General features: G+C 44.8%; 1 protein-coding gene across 1 annotated transcript in view; it reads left to right on the top strand.

Annotated features, from left to right (window-relative positions):
- Positions 1 to 3,078: 3,078 nt before the first annotated feature.
- The window catches only part of LOC308335367 (E3 ubiquitin-protein ligase rfwd3.S-like), a gene marked incomplete at both ends in the record, with an annotated part of 324,422 nt that continues 307,901 nt past the window's right edge, over positions 3,079 to 19,599 (top strand). The window contains 2 exons of the mRNA XM_080792385.1: positions 3,079 to 3,111; positions 3,644 to 3,967. Coding sequence (XP_080648511.1) covers positions 3,079 to 3,111; positions 3,644 to 3,967 — 357 coding nt within the window. The remainder of the gene's footprint in view (positions 3,112 to 3,643; positions 3,968 to 19,599) is intronic.

Genomic DNA, 19,599 nt, shown 5'->3' with positions numbered 1-19,599 from the left:
TATAAAGCACCTTGGATGAAGGTGCTATATAAATGCACCATTTACCATTTCTATATAAAATGCACCATTTCCTTTGTTTTCTGCTACTCCGGGTGTTTGCAGCCTTCCAGAGAGACCGCGGACGGAAATGGCGTCTCCTTTCACTCGCCTGGAAGAGGAGCTCACCTGCCCTGTGTGCTGCGACGTCTTCAAGGTTTCCTGACATTAACCCATTTTAGGCGGAACGCCTTTTGGTGTTAGCATTATGTTATGCTTTAGCTATTGAAAAATAGCAGATCTACAAGCTCATAGCACGCCACCGAGTGGCGCGCTACGAGCTTGTAGGTCTGCTATTTTAGAAAAATCGAAGAACGACTGACATAGAAACATAGCTTTTTCAGAAAACTGTCCGGATGTAGAAGACATTTTTAGAATCTGATCTCAGGTCAGAATGAAAACTGTCAGGATGTAGAAGACATTTATAGAATCTGATCTCAGGTCAGAATGAAAACTGTCAGGATGTAGAAGACATTTTTAGAATCTGATCTCGGGTCAGAATGAAAACTGTCAGGATGTAGAAGACATTTTTAGAATCTGATCTCAGGTCAGAATGGGTTAAGTTTAATTTATGTTTTATTTTAATTCTCTTATATGTTTTATGACCTCAATTATTACACTCACACAACCGTAAACTTTGAACATTCAGTGGACTTTCTGCGGTCTCGCGTTTTTCTCGGTGTGTTCTAAAGCTTTTTGAGCTGCAGTGAAAACAGGCCTCAGCAGTGACATCTGCTGGCAAATCACCATTGTCATATATGGGATATTTTTTAGACTCTTAACCCATTTTGGACGGGAACACCTGTTGGTGCTTTAAGCATTATGTTATACTTTAGCTATTGCAAAATAGCAGATCTACAAGCGCATAGTGCGGCACCGAGTGGCGCGCTACGAGCTTGTAGATCTGCTATTTTGGAAAAATCATGGAAATGTGGCGCAAATCTTTGAATATATCGTATTCTTTCAGGGTGAACGTTTTTAACTAAACTCTTTGCTGGAACATCATATTTTCAGATGGTGGTCAGCGGGCCAATTTAATATATCTTTGGGGGTCTATGAACGACACAGAAAACTGTCAGGATTTAGAAGACATTTGTAGAATCGTCCTCAGGTCTAAATGGGTTAAACAAGGACTGTGAGTTGAGCCAGAAAACTCCAGACCACAGAAAATCTTCTGAATGTTAAAAAGTTCACGTTTTCTTTTTTGGGTTCAATTAAGCTCGGAAAACATGAATAAAATAAGAGAAATTACAAAAAAAGCTTGTAGGTCTGCTATTTTTTTATAAAATCGAAGAACCACTGACATAGAAACATGGCTTTTTCAGAAAACTGTCAGGATGCAGAAGACATTTTTTAGAATCTGATCTCAGGTCAAAATGGAAAACTGTCAAGATGTAGAAGACATTTTTAGAATCTGATCTCAGGTCAAAATGGCTTAATGTCTCAATCCTTCTCAAGGACCCCGTGGTGCTGACCTGCAGCCACAGCTTCTGCAGAGGCTGTCTGCAGGAGTGGTGGACGGAGAGACCCGTGCAGGAGTGTCCCGTGTGCAAGAAGAGGACAAAGAAGTCCTCCGCTAAACACCCGCCGCCCACCAACCTGGTGCTGAAGAACCTGTGCGAGAAGTACCTGGAGGAGAAACGCCAGAGTGCGGCGGCTGCAGCGGCCGCGGCGGCAGCGGCCGCGGCGGCGGCAGCGGCCGCGGCGGCCTCGGAGGAGCTCGACCTCTGCGCCGCGCACAGGGAGAAGCTCCGCCTCTTCTGCCGGGACGACGAGCGTCTGGCGTGTCTCGTGTGCCGGGACTCCGACAGGCACGCCGGGCACAAGTTCTCGCCCGTGGACGAGGCATCGGGCCGCCTCAGGGAGACGGCGCGGGAGTCGCTGAAGCCGCTGAGGGAGAAGCTGGAGGTCTGCCGGAGGGCGAAGGCGATATGCGACCGGACGGGAGATCACATCCCGCTCCAGGCGCAGAGCGCGGAGACGCGGATCAAGGCGCAGTTCGAGGAGTTCCGGCGGTTCCTGAAGGACGAAGAGCGGGACAGGATCTCCGCCCTGCGGCGGGAGGAGGCGGCCAAGAGCCGGACGGTGGCGGAGAGGGGGGCGGAGCTGGACGGGGAGGCCGCGTCCCTCTCGGACACCATCGGCGCCGTGGAGGACCAGCTGAGGGCCGAGGACCACGTCTCCTTCCTGCAGAACTACAGGACCATGATGGAGCGGGTCCAGCTCACCCTGCAGGTATCTAATAATATGGGCCCGTCACTATTTACTACACTAGCCCTTACCCGTTGTGAGACGGGCGCAGTACACCCCCCCCACTGCGCCCTGGGTGCGTTTTCGCTTTTTTAATTCACTAATAAATTAATTATTAATCATTAACGTGTCAAATGACAGACAGACAGACAGACAGACAGACACACAGAAACACACACAGAAACACAGACAGACATTGACTGAATTATAGTATGATTATCTTTTAATACTTTTAACTATTATAACCGTCAATAGTTTCCATGTTGGAAAAATATCCATACGTTTTCAAAAATAGCAGATCTACAACCTTACAACACGACACTTTGTGTTGTAAGCTTGTAGATCTGCTATTTTTCTTTCCAAAACATTTACTAAATGGCAGAAATATTTGATCTACAAACACGTGGCATGTTGTAAGCTTGTAGATCTGCTATTCTTACACCACATGGCGTGTTGTAAGCTTGTAGATCTGCTATTCTTACAAGTGGCGTAAAAATATATTAATTGTTAAAAAAATATTAAAGCCGGTGTCTGTGATTTAAATTTTTAGATTTAAGTTATTCGTCATATCTGCCTTGTGAAAACCAAGTTGTTAAAAAGCAACTTTATGCTTCCTAAGGATAATGTGAGTGTCAAAGCAAAAATTTAAATAGTTTGTATTAGCACGTGCAATCCATACATTGTGGCGCTCCGCGCCTGTAACACTCTCCTACGCGCATGCACGCATGCACATGCACGCACGTCACGCAGACAAATGGACACTCCTACGTCACGTGCCCGGGCGCTACGAGAATGAATGAATGGAACGGGAGCGCGCTTGAGGAAGTGACGTGCGTGCATGTGCATGTGCGTGCGTGCGTGCATGCGTGTAGGAGAGTGTTACAGGCGCGGAGCGCCACAACATTCAATAGGGCTGGACCAGACAGACATATGACATCATCAACTTGCGACAGGAGCAGTTCCTATTGAGTGAAATATTCTCTATTTATGAAAGAAATACAATATTTCAAGTGTTTTAAATTTTAGTTATAGAGGGCAAGTATAATGTTTTAACCCATTTTGACCTGAGATCAGATTCTAAAAATGTCTTCTACATCCTGACAGTTTTCTGAAAAAGCTGTTTCTATGTCAGTCGATTCTTCAAAAATAGCAGACCTACAAGCTCGTAGCGCGCCACTCGGTGGCGCGCTATGAGCTTGTAGATCTGCTATTTTTCAATAGCTAAAGCATAGCATAATGCTAACACCAAAAGGGGTTTCCCGCCCCAAAATGGGTTAAATGCAAGAAGCACAATTCAATTGTTTAATCGGCAATGATCTGTGTGACCAATTAAATCGTCTCATCGACTTTCCGACAGCCCTACGCGGAACCCCAGGTGGTCTCGGGGTCGCTGATCGACGAGGCCCGACACCTGGGCAACCTGGCGTTCAGCGTGTGGGACAAGATGAAGGCGATGGTGTCCTTCAGCCCCGTCACCCTGGACCCCAACACGGACGACCCGGAGTTCGTCCTGTCCGACGACGTCACCGGCGTGAGGCTGGACGTCCTGAATACGGGGCAGCGGCTCCCCGACAACCCGGAGCGCTTCGACAGGTCGGACGTGGTCAGGACACTGGAGGAGGAGCAGAGTCTCAGGAGGAGGGCGGAGCTAGAGTCTGCTCAGTGCAATCTGCAGCTGCAGGTGATGACCGATGGACATCAACATTGTCTGTTAATCTTTTAATTTCGGGTTGTGTGACAATTCTTTTTTTGAATTCCTCGCATGCACCTCATAACTTGGTGTTTGTTTGTACTTGTATTGTAAAAGTCTTCCTCCCAGTTCCCCCAGAGAGCCGGGGAAGCCTCCAGGAGCACCCAGGGGGCCCAGTACAAATTAAACAAGGCTGTGTTGGTGTCCAAGACGGGAGGCTGCAGGGTGCTCGCCTACTGCGAGCCGCTCACCTGTCTGCTGGCCTCCCAGAAGTCTCCATCTGGTAAATATATTATATATATAGGCTTTATAGCTGCCTATATTATTGGATGACAACAAAGTATGTGTTATGTGTAAAGACCTTCCTCTTTAGTAAGGCATTTGCCTAGTCAGACGTTTAAGCTGCCCCGTATGCTTCTTTTAACCTTTTAGCTGCTTAGGTGTCCACAGAATGTTTTAACCGTTTTCATTCTTATTTTTCTTTTAAATATTTCTGCCTGTAGAGGAGTGAATGATGGCAGTTATCAGGGGCAGCAGAGAGGGGAGGGAGGCTATAACCAGGGAGGATGGCAGGGGGTCAAGTTGGCAAGTGGAAGGCTTGGATTTCCGGATGAGTTTAGCTATATCAGTGGCAGAGGGGAGTTCAAAGCAGGAGAGAGGTAGAGAGGGGGGGGGGGGGGTGTGGGGTGGGGAACAAAAGGAGGTGGACAACTGGACATGTGAGGGGTCAGTTGCTGATGAATAGTGGCTATTTTTGTATTAAAAAATGACATCAGGGAGTTGCAGTGGTCAGTGGAGTAGAAGTGTGGGGGGAGGGAATTCGGGGGGCGGAGTGAGTTATTTACCACTGAAAACAGGGCCCTGGTGTTACCAGCACCAGCAGTGATTTTGTCCGTGAAATATTGAGATTTGGCTGAGGAGAGGGCATCTTTGTAGAGAAGGATGTGGGAGTGGTACATCTGTTTGTGGACAGTGAGACCAGTTTTGCTGGAAAGCCGCTCCAGCTGGCGACCTTCTGCTTTCAGCTGACGTAGGTGGGGGGACAACCAGGGGGAAGAGTCTGGAGACCATCATTGTAGGAGGAAACCAGTTGTTCTGAGGTGCATGGGGGGGTGATGGTGGGAAAACGGTCAATACCAGTGGTGAGGTCGGTTTGATTAATGTTTCTGATATTGCGGAAGGACATAGTGCGTGACAGTTTGGATTTGGACAGTGTCAGATTTAAGTGAAATGAAATATCTGTACCCTATACAAACTGTTAATACAATAATCAATTAATCAGGTACAACTGTTGAGCAGGTGTCAGAATGAGCTATATATCTAGCTGAATTACATTTTGGTGGGCTACCAAGATGAGACAAAATTACAATATATTGATTTCTTCATAACCGCAGCAATGTTATATTTACGTTCCATCTCTTCTCCCAAAATAGCCGATCTACAGCTTATGGAAAGTGGTTTCCAAAGTGGGTTATGGGGACTCCCAGGGGTCCTTGAGAGAGTTCCAGGGGGTCCCCAGCTAAATGATAGTTTGGAACCAAATGGATCCATAAGGGTCCACACTCTCAGAGTTAATTAACATTGATTTTACAATATAAATTGGGGGTCCCAGAGACAGAAATGCCATCAAATGGGTCCATCCATGGACTAATGCATGTCACACTGGCGGTCCGTGACACTGCTAGATTCGTAAAAGTTTATGGGGTCCCTGGCATATCTCTTCAAATGCGGTCTGCGGGCTAATTTGGGGGTCCTTGACATGAAAAGGTTTGGGGACCACTGGCCTGTAGTTAGCTTGCAGATCAGCTATTTTCTGAGAACAGGTTGTATATCACATATATCAATATCTACAAGGGACGTTCAATATTTAGGGACGTTCCAATTCCCCCTACCCCTTGACACTCATTATGTAGGGGCAAGGGGAATGAGGGGTATGGTTTAAACAAGGAATTGGGAAAGGGCCAAAGACTGCAAAAAAGATTCTGCAGGATTGCCACATACAGTAATTGTTCTGCTCATTTTGCCTACCTCTTTTCAAACAACTTAATATTTTACCAAATTTTAATTTAATTAAATACCAAACCTGCAACTTTATTTTTCAAAGTATCGTTCCAGTCAGTTTAATTTCCTTTGCCCGGTAAAGCCTCTTTCAGTTCAACAGTGATGTGCACCATTTCAATACAAGACAGGCAAATCCTTTACATCTCCCAAAGTTCCATACTGTACTGTAGGGTTGGGTGACGATACGAATACATCGTCAATCGCGAATATACGAATCCAATCGCCGAATATTTCTATTAGGCGATTTTTCGGGACGATTTTTTACCTATAAAGTGTGAGCAACATGTGAATCAATTTGGGCCAGGAAAGTAGTAACAGCGGCCGGGTGGAAATCCCCTCCTCCCGTTATAATGGTATGGTCCGTCCCCGCAGCCGTGATGCCGAGGGAGCCGAGCCGAGGAAGGCTACTGTACTGTAGCCTACATGTTGTTTACGCTCCGGAGTCCAGACCCATGCAGTTTAATAATATACAGTCACAACAGAATGCACACTGCTGTCTCGTGTCTCATCACAATCCCAATGCGCCACCCGTGAAGTCGGGGGGAAAAATAAAAAACAGGCTGGTAGTGTTAGTATAGATGAAGTTCAGTGTGTTGAATAAGTAGCTACACGCTAGCTTAGCGCTTAGCTTAGCGTGTAGCTACTGATTCAACACACTGAACTTCATCTCCGCCTGTAATCCAAGTTATTTTTTTATTGACAACGTGAACGAACCCCGACACCAGCGCTGCAAAAATAGACAGATCTACAAGCTCTCAACGCGTAGCGAACGGTGCTGCAGAAACAGGCAGGACGCGATGCCTTGAGAGCCTGTGGTCTGTGGATCAGCAGCAGCATGTGGGCACCCCTCTGAGCCTCCGACGCCGTTGCGGGGAGGCAAGACTTCTCCAGGAGAAGTTACTAGGGCAGGCAGGCTACATGTTGCTGCCTGCGACGGACAAATAACACTGTCACCAGCCAGTGGTTGTGATGTTAGCTTAGCTTGCAGCTGCTTGTCTGTTCCAACTTCACTTCATCTAAACTTATTTCTTATTTTGTTACCCTGGCTGCGCAGTTGTGCTGCAAAAACAGACAGATCTACAAGCTCTCAACACGTAGCGAACAGAGCTGCAAAAACAGGCAGGACGCGGCGCTTTGAGAGCTTGTAGATCTGGCTTTTTTGCGACCTGCAGTGAGCTGTTCTCACTTTACTTTTATGACACGAATACATCGTCAATCGCCGATTTTTGGACAGACGATGCGCGATTTAAAAAAAATGGCATATCGCCCAACCTTACTGTACTGTGTCAGTTCTCCATCAGATACAGGGGGGCCCAGCTATGGAACAGCTGTACAGTGATCTCATCAAATTCTACTTCATTAAATAATTTCAAACATAAGCATAACCTATTTAATTGGCCAGATCACTTAATTATATGTTTTTGTATTATCTCTTATTTTTATATACTGCAATTGTGTATCTTGGAAATTCTATATTGTTTACAAACGTGTTCTGGATGTTTTATTGTGTCTTACATTGTGACTTAGATAGAGGCCTCGCAAGCGAGTGCATGTGTTTGATCCGACGGAGCATTGGTCCGATCGACAACCTACCTCAAACCCTCACCCTAACCCTAACCTCCCCCGGGGCAGCACACCTAAACCTAACCCCAACCCTCTCCCTCACCCTAACCTCCCCCGGGGCAGCACACCTAAACCTAACCCCAACCCTCTCCCGACCCCCAGCGCACCTCGGACCAATGGTCCGTCGGATCATAGTATGCCTCCCCTCGTAAGCTCCTTGGGCTTTTTTATACTGTGCTAAATAAATATAAATTAGATTCAAGCCCATACTTTGTGCTGTGATGGAACGGTCTTGACGTCGACATGAAATGTCAAATTACAATGAAAACGATCTATTTAGTCCGGTTTCTTTTAAATCCTCCCTCCCTCCAGGTCCAGGCTGCGGGGTGTCGAAGATCAGCGCAGTGAACACGGGGGCCATCCAGTACGTTCCCATCCACGCCAAGCAGATCCGAGGCCTGGCCTTACAAAGACAGACCGAGAGCCTGATGCTGTCTGCGTCGCTGGACAACACAGTCAAACTGACCAGGTATATACACACGACACACAGCCTGATGCTGTCTGTGTCGCTGGACAACACAGTCAAACTGACCAGGTATATACACACGACACACAGCCTGATGCTGTCTGTGTCGCTGGACAACACAGTCAAACTGACCAGGTATATACACACGACACACAGCCTGATGCTGTCTGTGTCGCTGGACAACACAGTCAAACTGACTGAGGAGTAAGGAACACAACAACACACAAACACGAGTGCAGATCAGGTGCCGTGCTTTTATTTATTTTTACCTTTTACACTTACATGTTGAGAACCGTTTCCACTCTTTGCTTCCATCTCTTCGTCACTGGTCACTACTTGGTTGCACGCCAGTGAAAATGGCAGATATACATAATAATAATAATAATAAAGCGTTATTTATATAGCACCTTTTAAGAACAAGTCACAAAGTGCTTAACAGAAATATATAGAGAAAAACATGGATCAACATGCTCCCAACGCATAGCAAAATGAGACTTGATCTGCGTCCCAGCGGGCAAAAAAGTATAAATGAGTGTAAAACTCGAGGGGATTTTAAATTATCTTGATCTAAACATCTTCTATCGGTCTTATCTTTTTGTCTGCAGAATGTATAACACAAGGCATGCGTATACAGGACAACGACTGCCTGTGACTTGTAGGATTAGATGGTGTGTGTGTGTGTGTGTGTGTGTGTGTGTGTGTGTGTGTGTGTGTGTGTGTGTGTGTGTGTGTGTGTGTGTGTGTGTGTGTGTGAGGACATAATAACTGACCCTCTCACCTCTGTTAGAGTAACAGTGACCTACAGTGGACACACCTAAGGGTGCCCGGCGGACCGTGTTGGATATGTTCCAACATCGGCAACAACAACACTGGACTGGACTCAAACTCCAGGGGAAACTGGCTTGCCTTCCCCATGCTGACCACTCTGTTTCCCATTCATTTCTAAGGAGCACTGCTCTCAATGAGGACATTATCACCTCATCACAGTAAAAGCTTTAGGCTACAGATCCTTCTCACCAAACTCAACCTATCCCTCTGGTTTCCCTCCACCCATGACCCGCATTGCTTGCATCACACAGGGCTCGTTACAGAAACCATGTCACACATTCGGGCTTTACATAGCATGCCACGACAGAATAGTTGATTTCATAACAAAGGACATACACTGTATCTAAACATGTTGCACTGTGTGTGCGAATGTACAAACATTCCTGTGTCAAACCTTCGATGTTTCAACTCTGTACTGAAAATACTGACATTTTTGCACATCTCTCTGCTATTACACCAGATGTTGTTGTGGTCAATGAAGAGAACAGATCAGTTTTCATTCTTGAAGTGGCTTGCACCTTTGATTCTAGCTTAGAGGAAGCCTTTATGACCAAAGTCATTAAGTACTAGCCTGGCTAATAAGCCAGACTAATATCACACAACATTTTTTTTTGCCAATGGCTGATTCGGTCTGGCTTATTAGCCAGGCTAATTAAGTACCAGCCGCTCTTCCAGACCATCATAGAGCTAGTCTATAGGTGCAAATTACTTGTGTTTATATTCGGCAGCCTAGTGTGTGTGTGTGTGTGTGTGTGTGTGTGTGTGAGAGACTATTGTAACGTGATTGTATACATACAGTGCATATTACTGTATACTTTTATATTTATCAACAGCGTCTCTTGCTCAGGCTAGACTAGATTGTATAGGATGTATGCATCTGTATTAACCAGCTCAGTGGCCTTGTGGTTTGAGTGTCCACCATGAGACTGTAACTGGGTCGCGGTTCGATCCCCGGCCGGGTCATACCAAAAGCACTCAAGCATCAAGTGTTGGATGAGGATAAATCCCTGTGACTTACTGGCGTCATGTCCAGGGTGTACTTGTACATCATGTCCATGGGGTGTACTTGTACATCAAGCTGCCACAGAAACACGGGATAGGCTCCTCCCCTATGGGCCTCATGCAAGGCTTACTTACAGTATGCATCTGCATTATACTGTAATTCTTGAAAGTGTATTTATTGTGCTGTTATTCTGCCGTATCTATCTACTGTAGCTCTTGTCCTTTATCTGTAAGGTTACTAACATGTACTGCTGTCTTGGCTCTGGCTGCCGCAGCAGACAGGATCAATAGAGGTATCTTTATCTATCTATTGATCAGTCGTGCGTGTGTGTGTGTGTGTGTGTGTGTGTGTGTGTGTGTGTGTGTGTGTGTGTGTCAGTTTGATGTCCAACATGGTGGTGCATACGTACGACACGGGCATGCCCGTGTGGAGCTGCTGCTGGTCTCTGGACAACAGCAACTACCTTTACGCCGGTCTGTTCAATGGAGGCGTGCTCGTCTATGACATCAGACACTCCAGCACGCACGTGCACCAGCTGCAACCGCGCTCCAGGTAAGTTAGTTAGTTAGTTAGTTTAATTTATTTAATATTAACACCAGCACGCACCAGCTGCAACCGCCACCGCCAACCCATTCTGGACAGGAACCCCTTTAGGTTTTTATTTGCATAATGTTACGCTTTAGCTGTTGAAACATAGCAGATCTACAAGCTCATAGCGCGGAGCTTGTACTGTAGATCTGCTATGTTTTTAAATGTGGCACAAATCTTTGAATATAGATTCTTTCTTTCTTTCTTTTCTTATCGAAACCATTATTTATTCAGCATTTGAGCCACGGACCACCATTTGATTACAGTCATTTACATGATGACATGTTTAGCTATAATTTAACTCTTGAGAGCGTAAAATTAAACCAAAATGTGGTTTTATATTACGGTATCAAGAGTTACAGATGCAATAAGGGTCCATTTGGTTAACAACCCTCCATAATTTAACTGGGGAACACCTGGAACCCCCTCAAGGACCACTGGTTGAGAACCACTGGTTTAGAGCAATTGAGTTTTCTTTTTGACTGCCACAAAAGACTCCAGCTAGTCCCTTTACTGTCGCCTCGGACGCAAGCGTCTTTTATTTTGAAAACCTTCACTTTCACGTCCTAAAACAATCAGGAAGCAAAATCGCCAATAACTAATCTAACAGACTTTTATCAGAAACGAGGTATCGCCGATTTAGTATTGAGCCCCTAACATCCGCGTTCTGTGCAATCACCTAAACCTGAGATCGCGGCTATTACAGCCACCTAAGCAGCAGCATGATCTTGGTGCATGTAAATCCACCGAGCCGAGGGGAACGCTGCATTATTCGGAATCAATAAAAACAAATCCTTATCACGTCAATCACGTCAACAGCAGAAATCGACATTGGGATTCATCACGTCTAACTGTGGTCTGTGTCTCTCTGTCTGGAGCTAATATCACAAACTGAACAGAACTCTTGTGTACAATTGATTGACGTCATGAAATGGCAGACGTCACATGAAGTCCAATATCCACATTGGAGCCACTGTGTTTCTATGGCCCCATTTACATGCAGAAATTCATTCGGAATGAATGGATTAATTCCAGTCATCAGAATAAAAATGCTCATGTAAACACCTCAATTGGAATAGATTCCGAATACATTTTAATTCGGGTCTGGAGGGGTGGTATTACCATTTGAATCGGTATAGATCTACCATATAAACACTTTATTCCGAAAGCTACTGGGAGTTTGGCATACATGTATTATTTTACACATGTCTGCCCTTAGTAGACTATAGTGCTTTTTGCCCATGTCCAAGCATGGATGGCCATTTGGAGACATTTTATGCGAGCAGATTGCGCTATTTTAGCCATAAAAAAAGACAAATACATCAGTTTTTTTGCCCCATAATAAAATGCGCTATTTACAAACCCATCAGTGATTGCCAATTGCAGTGTAGCTGCAGTGTAGTTGTTGTGAAGCTATGTAATTAAATTAATATTAGTATTTAAAAAAAATTGTCATGAATTAAAAACAAATTAAATGATTTTCAATGAGTAATTTTTTTTGGAAAATCGAAGAAATTCTTCGCACTGTGACAAATGTAATGCAATAGATGCTAATGCTAGGATTTTGAGTATTCATATTGACCCCAATCCTGTACTAATTATTCTGGGTTTGTCAGACTCCATGCCTATGTTGATGAGAGCACAGAAACAACTCTTCTCATATGGTCTGATTACAGCAAAAAAAACTAATTTTGACTCACTGGAAAAAAGGAGGAGGCTCCTGCATTTAAGCTTTGGCTAAACGAAATGACTAGTACACTTCATCTTGAGAGAACAGTACAGTACAGTACAGTACAGTACAGTACAGTACAGTACAGTAATGCACAGCTCACGTTGTTTCTCCTCCCAGGTACCCGGGGGCGTCTCTGTGCTACGTGCCCAGGGCCGCCTCCGGCAGCTTCCCCTGCGGGGGGCTCATCGTGGGCACCCTGGGTGAGGCCTACTTCTGGGAGCAGGTGGACGGGACCACCTACAAGCCCCACAGCCTGCCCCTGGAGACCAGCAGCTGCACCGACATCCAGGTGGACACGGAGAGCCGCCACTGTCTGGTCACGTACCGGCCAGGTGAGAGAGACTGTCTGGTGGTCCCAAACCGTGTACAAATGTGCAGGCCAATCTCGCCTCAGGGCCTGTGGAACACTAACCGCCACTGACTGTGTCTACAGCCAATCGGCACGCAACACTAGCAAAGGGACTTTTTTTCTTATCACCGCTGACTGACGACCAAAGTCAAGCAATTGAAGCGACTCGAAACAAATGTATATGTTCAGGTTTAAACGCACCTCGTGTTATGTCCTGAGCATGGCTAATTGTCAGCATGTTGACATCTGTGGCAATCTCTTCACTGTTTGTCAAGGCTTCACACCTCATTATACAAAGGATGTTTCAAATAGCAGTTTATTAGGGCGACTGTGGCTCAAGAGGTAGAGCAGGTCGTCCAATGATCCATGGGTCGGTGGTTTGAATCCCGGCTCCTCCTGTCTACATGTCGAAGTGTCCTTGGGCAAGACACTGAACCCCAAATTGCTCCCGATGTGCTTGTTGGTACCTTGCATGGCTTCCGCCGCAATCGGTGTATGAATGTGTGTGTGAATGGGTGAATGTAATGCACAATCTATGTAAAGCGCTTTGGATAAAGGCGCTATATAAATGCACCATTTTACCATTTTACCATTTTATTATAAAGAAGGGAAATCTTGTTGAAATATGTTGTCCCAGGGACAAAGGGAGAAGCAAATAATTGAGTTAAAAATGTTCGCTGGGATATATATTCAAAGATCTGCACACACGATTTAAGAAAATATATAGCAGATCTACAAGCTACAAGCTTGTACCACGGCACTCTGTGCCGTGCTATGAGGTTGTAGATCTGCTGTTTTTCAACAGCTAAAGTTTAAAATAACGGTTCAAATTGTTAAACACAGGGCCTTTCTGTGTGAAGTGTGCATGTTCTCCCCGTGTCTCCTAGGGTAGGTAGTAGGTACCCTCACAAAAAAACATGCAGTAATCCATTACACGGCGCAATCCTCCTCAATCCTCCGTAACTTTTGTCTCTTTCCAACTCTCTCTTTCTCTCTCCTGCACCCCAGGGCGCTCCAACCCGGTGCTGCGCAGCGTACTGATGGAGCTGAGCAGGACGCCCCAGCGGGACGCGGTGGCCCAGGAGCCCGGCTGCTGCTCCTGGAAGCCGCTCCGGACCTTCAGCGCCGGATCCTACTCCACCCCCTACTGCAGGCTGCCCACCAAGAACGCTGTGTTCGGCAGCCCCACCGGACAGGGCGCCACGCTGGTGTGTGTCGGAGACGAGGCCAGCAACTCCACCATGGTGAGAAGAACACTCCCCTTAACACGCTCTTTAACACAATCAGTCCCGGGATTCCTTCAAAATAGTAGCTCTGGTGTGCTGGGAAGACATGGCCACTTTTACTCTGACCACCCCCCCACCGGAGAAATATTTTGCTATCTTACCTTGCTCTCGTTTCCATTATATAAATAATCCAAAGCGTTCATATTTTGAACGAGAGGCGGATGAGTCAGAAATGAATCGCTTAGTATTATCGATCAGATCAAAACCACGGAGAGCGCCCTAGATTAGGAGAGACGAGGCATTCTTTCTGCCGCGGTAAATAGGAAGTGAACGGGACCGTGCATGAACAAAGAGCGAATCATTTGGTGGCCTTAGAGTCCCACTAAAATGAATAAATAAATCTGAATATTCTTCTCGTTTGGTATCATTGAAGATGCGCTAGGACGTGTACACACATCATTGCAACCCGTCGATTGGGTTGCTTATGACGGTTCCACACGTCCTATAGACTAAATGTGTTAAAAGCAGGTGCTCCAAAGAAACATTGATCAAAAGCAAAAAGAGGGCGTTGCACACTGTAGCTCCCTGTCTGTGACTTATTGTGGCATCCACCTCATAAAAGTGACATTTTGAGCACATTGCTCTTCCTCTGACGTGAGGCTTAAGTCTGAAGGAGAAACGTCCCTTCTATGAGGTGGAGGCCACAATAAAGTCATAGACGGGGAGCAAACAAGTATTTTGCTTTTGATCAATATATGGAGCAATTTAAAGGACAAGGGGTTGAATTGAAAGCTCGTGAACAGGCAGGACTTCTGATGGGCTCCATCCATGAAGAGGCCTGGTCCATGGTCGCACTCTGCAGTCAATTGGGGGTTAATATTAGAGGTCCACGGAACTGCGAAGTGGAGGACGAAAAGAGACTCCGGGTAGGGATTCCCCGGATGTTGGGTTAGTGGCAGGCCTTACTGGAGCCTATACAGTGTGTATTACACTCCGGCACTCCGGCACTGCTGGGAGACAAACCCAGTAACCCACACAAACAATGTACGACTATGGTATTTAGCAGACACAAAACACAGGTGCAGGTTTTGGCAGGAGGTTCCCCTTACTCAGTTCTCACCCTTATGACTTTGTCGGGTGAGCGAGTACTGAAGACAAGTCTAGCTATAGGCTTTGTCGTAGAGAAAGGTTTTTAACCTAGTATTGAATGTGCAGAGCGTGTCCGCCCCACGGACTGAAGCTGGGAGAATTAAGGATCCACAGCTGAGGTGCCTGGGACCTAAACGCCCTGCCTCCTGTTGTAACTTTTGATATTTTTGGGACAGTAAGCATTTTTACATACTGTAAACGCACTGGTATTCTATTTGGTTTTTAGGGATCGATGAGTTATTTGAGATATTGTGGTGCCTGACCATTGAGAGCTTTGCAGGTGAGGAGAAGAATGTTGAACTCTATTCTGTATTTAACCGGTAGCCAGTGTAGAGAGGCCAGTGAAGGAGTGGCCTCTTCTTCTGGTACCTGTCAGCACACGCGCCGCAGCATTTTAAACTAGCTCTAGGCTTTTCAGAGACTTACTTGGGCAGCCTGATAATAGCGATAATAGTACGGAGAGGAGGTTATTATCTGCTGCAGTCATGAGGAGGTAATTTGCGACTCTCAGCAATGCCGTCTCAGTGCTATGGTTTGCTCTGAAACCTGACTGAAAGCCTTCGAATAAATTGTTGTTATGTAGAAAGTCACATAACTGTTTGGCGACTGCTTTCTTGAGGATTTTGGAGAGAAATGGAAGGTTTGATATGGGTCTATAGTTAGCTAGAATGCCTGAATCAAGAGTAGGCTTTTTGAGGACAGGTTTGATTACAGCTACCTTGGCTTAAAGGATTGTGGCACGTAGCCTGTCACCAGCTACATATTGATCATATTGAGCAGGGATGTACCAAGTTATCATTGAAGTGAAATCAGAGAGCTCGATTGGGGAGAAACTGTCCATATATTTGGGTGTGCGGCCATCTCTCTCATGAAATCGTTACTATTGAGAGTTGTAGGGATACGTGAAGTGTCAAAAAGGAACTTGGGGTTACTTTTGTTGTCCTCTATTAGGGGTGAATAATAGGTGGCTCTGGCATTGTCGAGGGCCTTTTTGTATATTTTGAGGCTAGACTATACATGATTCTTTCTGTTTGGTTGAGCGCCATTTTCTTTCAAGTTTGCGAGACGTTCGCTTGAGATTTCTAGTTTCCGAGTTGTACCATGGGGCTAGCCTTTGTTGCTTTATTACCTTCCTTTTCTGGGGAGAGACAGAGTCAAGTGTCATTTAAAATGAGCATTTGACTATCAACAAGAAGGACTATAGGTGTGGGGGTCTTTTTGGGTCTATTGTGTTGAAATATACAGAGTTGATGGCTAATATTTAGAGCACCAATTAAGATGATTTTATTAGACTCAAGGACTTGATAAAAAGTCAGAGAACTCAGATATAAATAGTGTGTAGGTGCCGGGAGGGCGGTACACTGTGATGAACATTAGGGGCTGTATTGATTTCCAGCTTGGGTGTAAAAGGTTGAGAATCAAGCTTCCAAATGATTTGTAGGTGGCTTTGGTTCTAGGACTAATTGTTAGCCTTGAATTGAAGATGGCAGCAACTCCACCTCCAATTTTACCATTGTCTCTGGGGATATGGGCATTGGTGTGACTTGGTGGGGTGGCTGTATTTAAACTGACATATTCTTGCTCACCCAGCCACGTTTCAGTCAGACAAAATAAGCGAAATGACATAACAGGCACAATTGGGAACAATTGTTTAGGAAACTGCTGGTGTTGTGGTCTCCTTTCAACCTGTTTCACAAATCACATAGTATGTCTTGGCCATAGCCTACACATTATTTCAGGCGTGTGAGATATTTTTATGTTTTGCTTCAATCCCTGTACTCTCTTCTAGGTGTGGGATGCAGGGAGTGGTGCTCTCCTTCAGAAGCTACCCGCTGACCAGCCGGTGTTGGACATCAGCCCCTTTGTCGTCAACGGAGACCACTACCTCGCCTCTCTCACAGAGAAGACGGTCAAAATATATAAATGGGAGTGAACACTAGTGGAACGTCATCAATCTGAGCGGCCAAGACGGAGATCTCCGCCCTATCAAATCCCGCTCATCGCCCCGGACGGAGATTAATCAAAAGACGGAACATTAGCAACAGAGCGCACCAGTCTACTGCGTGGGAGCGTCGATTGGTCAACATTCAATGTAATTTCCACTTGGGACATCATCCAAAGTGTTCCCCCTCCCATTTTAATGGATGGGATCGAAAATCTTAAAATGTGAATAACTCTTGATCTAAATCAATAATTGCAATTCTAACAAAAAAATATGTTTCTGGCGGCCCATCGCGGTCCCGTCACTAGTCGCGTTAGATGTAATCATACCTACTTTGGTTGCCGATCCTCCAAAGGGTCTTTTGGCTACATGTACTGTAGCTACTTTTAGCTCCTTCCAAGAGCTGTTTATTATGTTTATTTGCTATGCAAAATTATGCAAGTTTGAAATGCATGCCCCACCCAGTTGTCGGTGTCCCTTTTATTCCCATATATGGAGTTCTTTGTCAGACAGCCACACTAAAGACTACACAGAATGTTTGTGTGTGTGTGTGTGTGTGCGTGTGTGTGTGTGTGTGTGTGTGTGTGTGTGTGTGTGTGTGTGTGTGTGTGTGCGTGTGTGTGTGCGTGTGCGTGACATCCTGATCCTCAGCGCCGTCAACCAGATGCTGTGCTTCGCTGATGACTACTTTGATGAAGTCAACCGTTGCCCCCATGCGACCTGACTCCGGAAAAGTGGTTGAAAATGGATGGATGAATGAGAAATTCAGCAAAGTTGATGTTTAAAAGAACCTGTTCACAATCAAAAAGTGTCTGAACACATTTAGGGCCCTATCTTGCCCTTACCTCTTATCCCTAAACTTATTTTCCATTACTATTTTAAAATAGTTCACCTAGCCAATCTACATCCAAATGTTGTGAATCTGTAGTTCAGCCATTTTAGCTATTGGTGAATAAGTTTAGGGATAAGGGGTAAGGGGCAAGATATACTGTAGCTGTAAGTCTCTCTGTTGAAATGTCTTGGATGACATTGTTTTTGTCGCTATTATTAACCCTCTCCAATTATAATATGATTTATAGAAATTAGATTAAACTCTGGACATTATAGAAATATATGTATGAGACAAATGACACAACATTCCACAGCTGATCTTTGTTTGCAACACTGTCATAACCTTTGATATGATCATCCATCTTTGGAATTTCACAGTTAATGCATGTTATTTCTGAGTTCTGATAAAGACATTGTGTTTCTATCACATCTTTACTGTCAAAATTCTCAATAAAGGTTACAGGTTTAGAGGTTGTATTGAGAATGTCGCCTCTGCATATTGTACTCTCTTAAAACAGGGTAATATTGAGCTTCCAGTACCTGAAAGAAACATTTAATTTACATAATGAGGACCACTTTACGATACCCAGTTATATCTTTCCTTTAAGCAAAATGACCCCAGCAAACTAATAATCATGCACAACTGTTTAACCGGCATGAAAAATTGGATGGCACAAAACTTTTTACAACTCAACGCCCAAAAAACTGAAATCTTGATTATTGGCCCTGATATCAGCTCAAACCCCATTTGACAGTCCCTCGGCTCCAGGGCCGGATTTACCATAGGCTGATATGTGCAGCTGCACAGGGGCATGTGGCAAGGGGGGGCATATTGAAAGAAAAAAAATCGATCCGCAAATCCAATCAAAAAGCCAAAAGCTGCGCAGTTTAATACATCCAAAATAATGTCACTCTCTCGGTTCTGCACTGCTGTACTGGAGAAGTATATCACTGTTGAGGGCAGGCATTAGTCCTGATTTATGCCTGAGGAGAACTTTAGCCGAAAATTGCAGAGCTTGTAGATCTGCTATTTTCGACAAAGAGGTTTTGGTGTGTAGGAGGAGGAGGAGGGGGACAGACCAAGTACAGAGCTGGTTAAATGTCTGAGAATACACATTCATCCAATCCAACATACGCTGATGTCAAACAGGACCTAGTCTGAAGCCATCTATGAAATCTAAAGTGCTAAGTGGACTAAAGTATTTCTAAACACACAGTGTCTCAAAATAGGATAATGGGTATAAGTCTGTAACTGACTGTATATACCGGTATAACAGGTCCATTTGGTTCCATTTATGTAGTTTGTATCGTGACTGTATGCAAATGGAACCACATTTTTATACAGTCAAGAAGAGTAACGGAGAATATTACTATAGGTCTACTTTCATGATCGTAGACCATCCTTAATTTCATTACTGTAGCCTAGTAAAAAATGAATGATCTTGTTATAATGTGGTTTAAGCTTTATAATTTTATATTTGTATAACATGTAACTATGCAATGTGACTTAACTGTTTACAAAAAAAATTGAGTTTTTGACACTTGCTTTGGCAATGTAAACGTATGTTTTCTCATGCAGCTCATAGCATCGTGACTACGAGCTGTGCGGCCTCTTTCCTTTCTTAGTCAGGGCTGTAGAGCACAACCTTCTGGGTTAAACATATGAACAAGCTCACAACAAGTATAGCATATAGTGATACATTCTGAGCTTGTTTGACTTGTTTGAGCTATTTTCGGCTTTTGGCATAACGTAAATGAATACAGCTATTGTGACAATTCCATTACATGTAATTTATATTTTGGGCCATATAGCATTGTCTCAAAT

The sequence above is a fragment of the Protomyctophum bolini genome (assembly GCF_963924005.1).
Source record: "Protomyctophum bolini genome assembly, chromosome: 20".
NCBI lineage: Eukaryota > Metazoa > Chordata > Actinopteri > Myctophiformes > Myctophidae > Protomyctophum > Protomyctophum bolini.
Note: the sequence above shows the minus strand (reverse complement) of the source record. Positions and strands in the feature narration are given on the sequence as shown.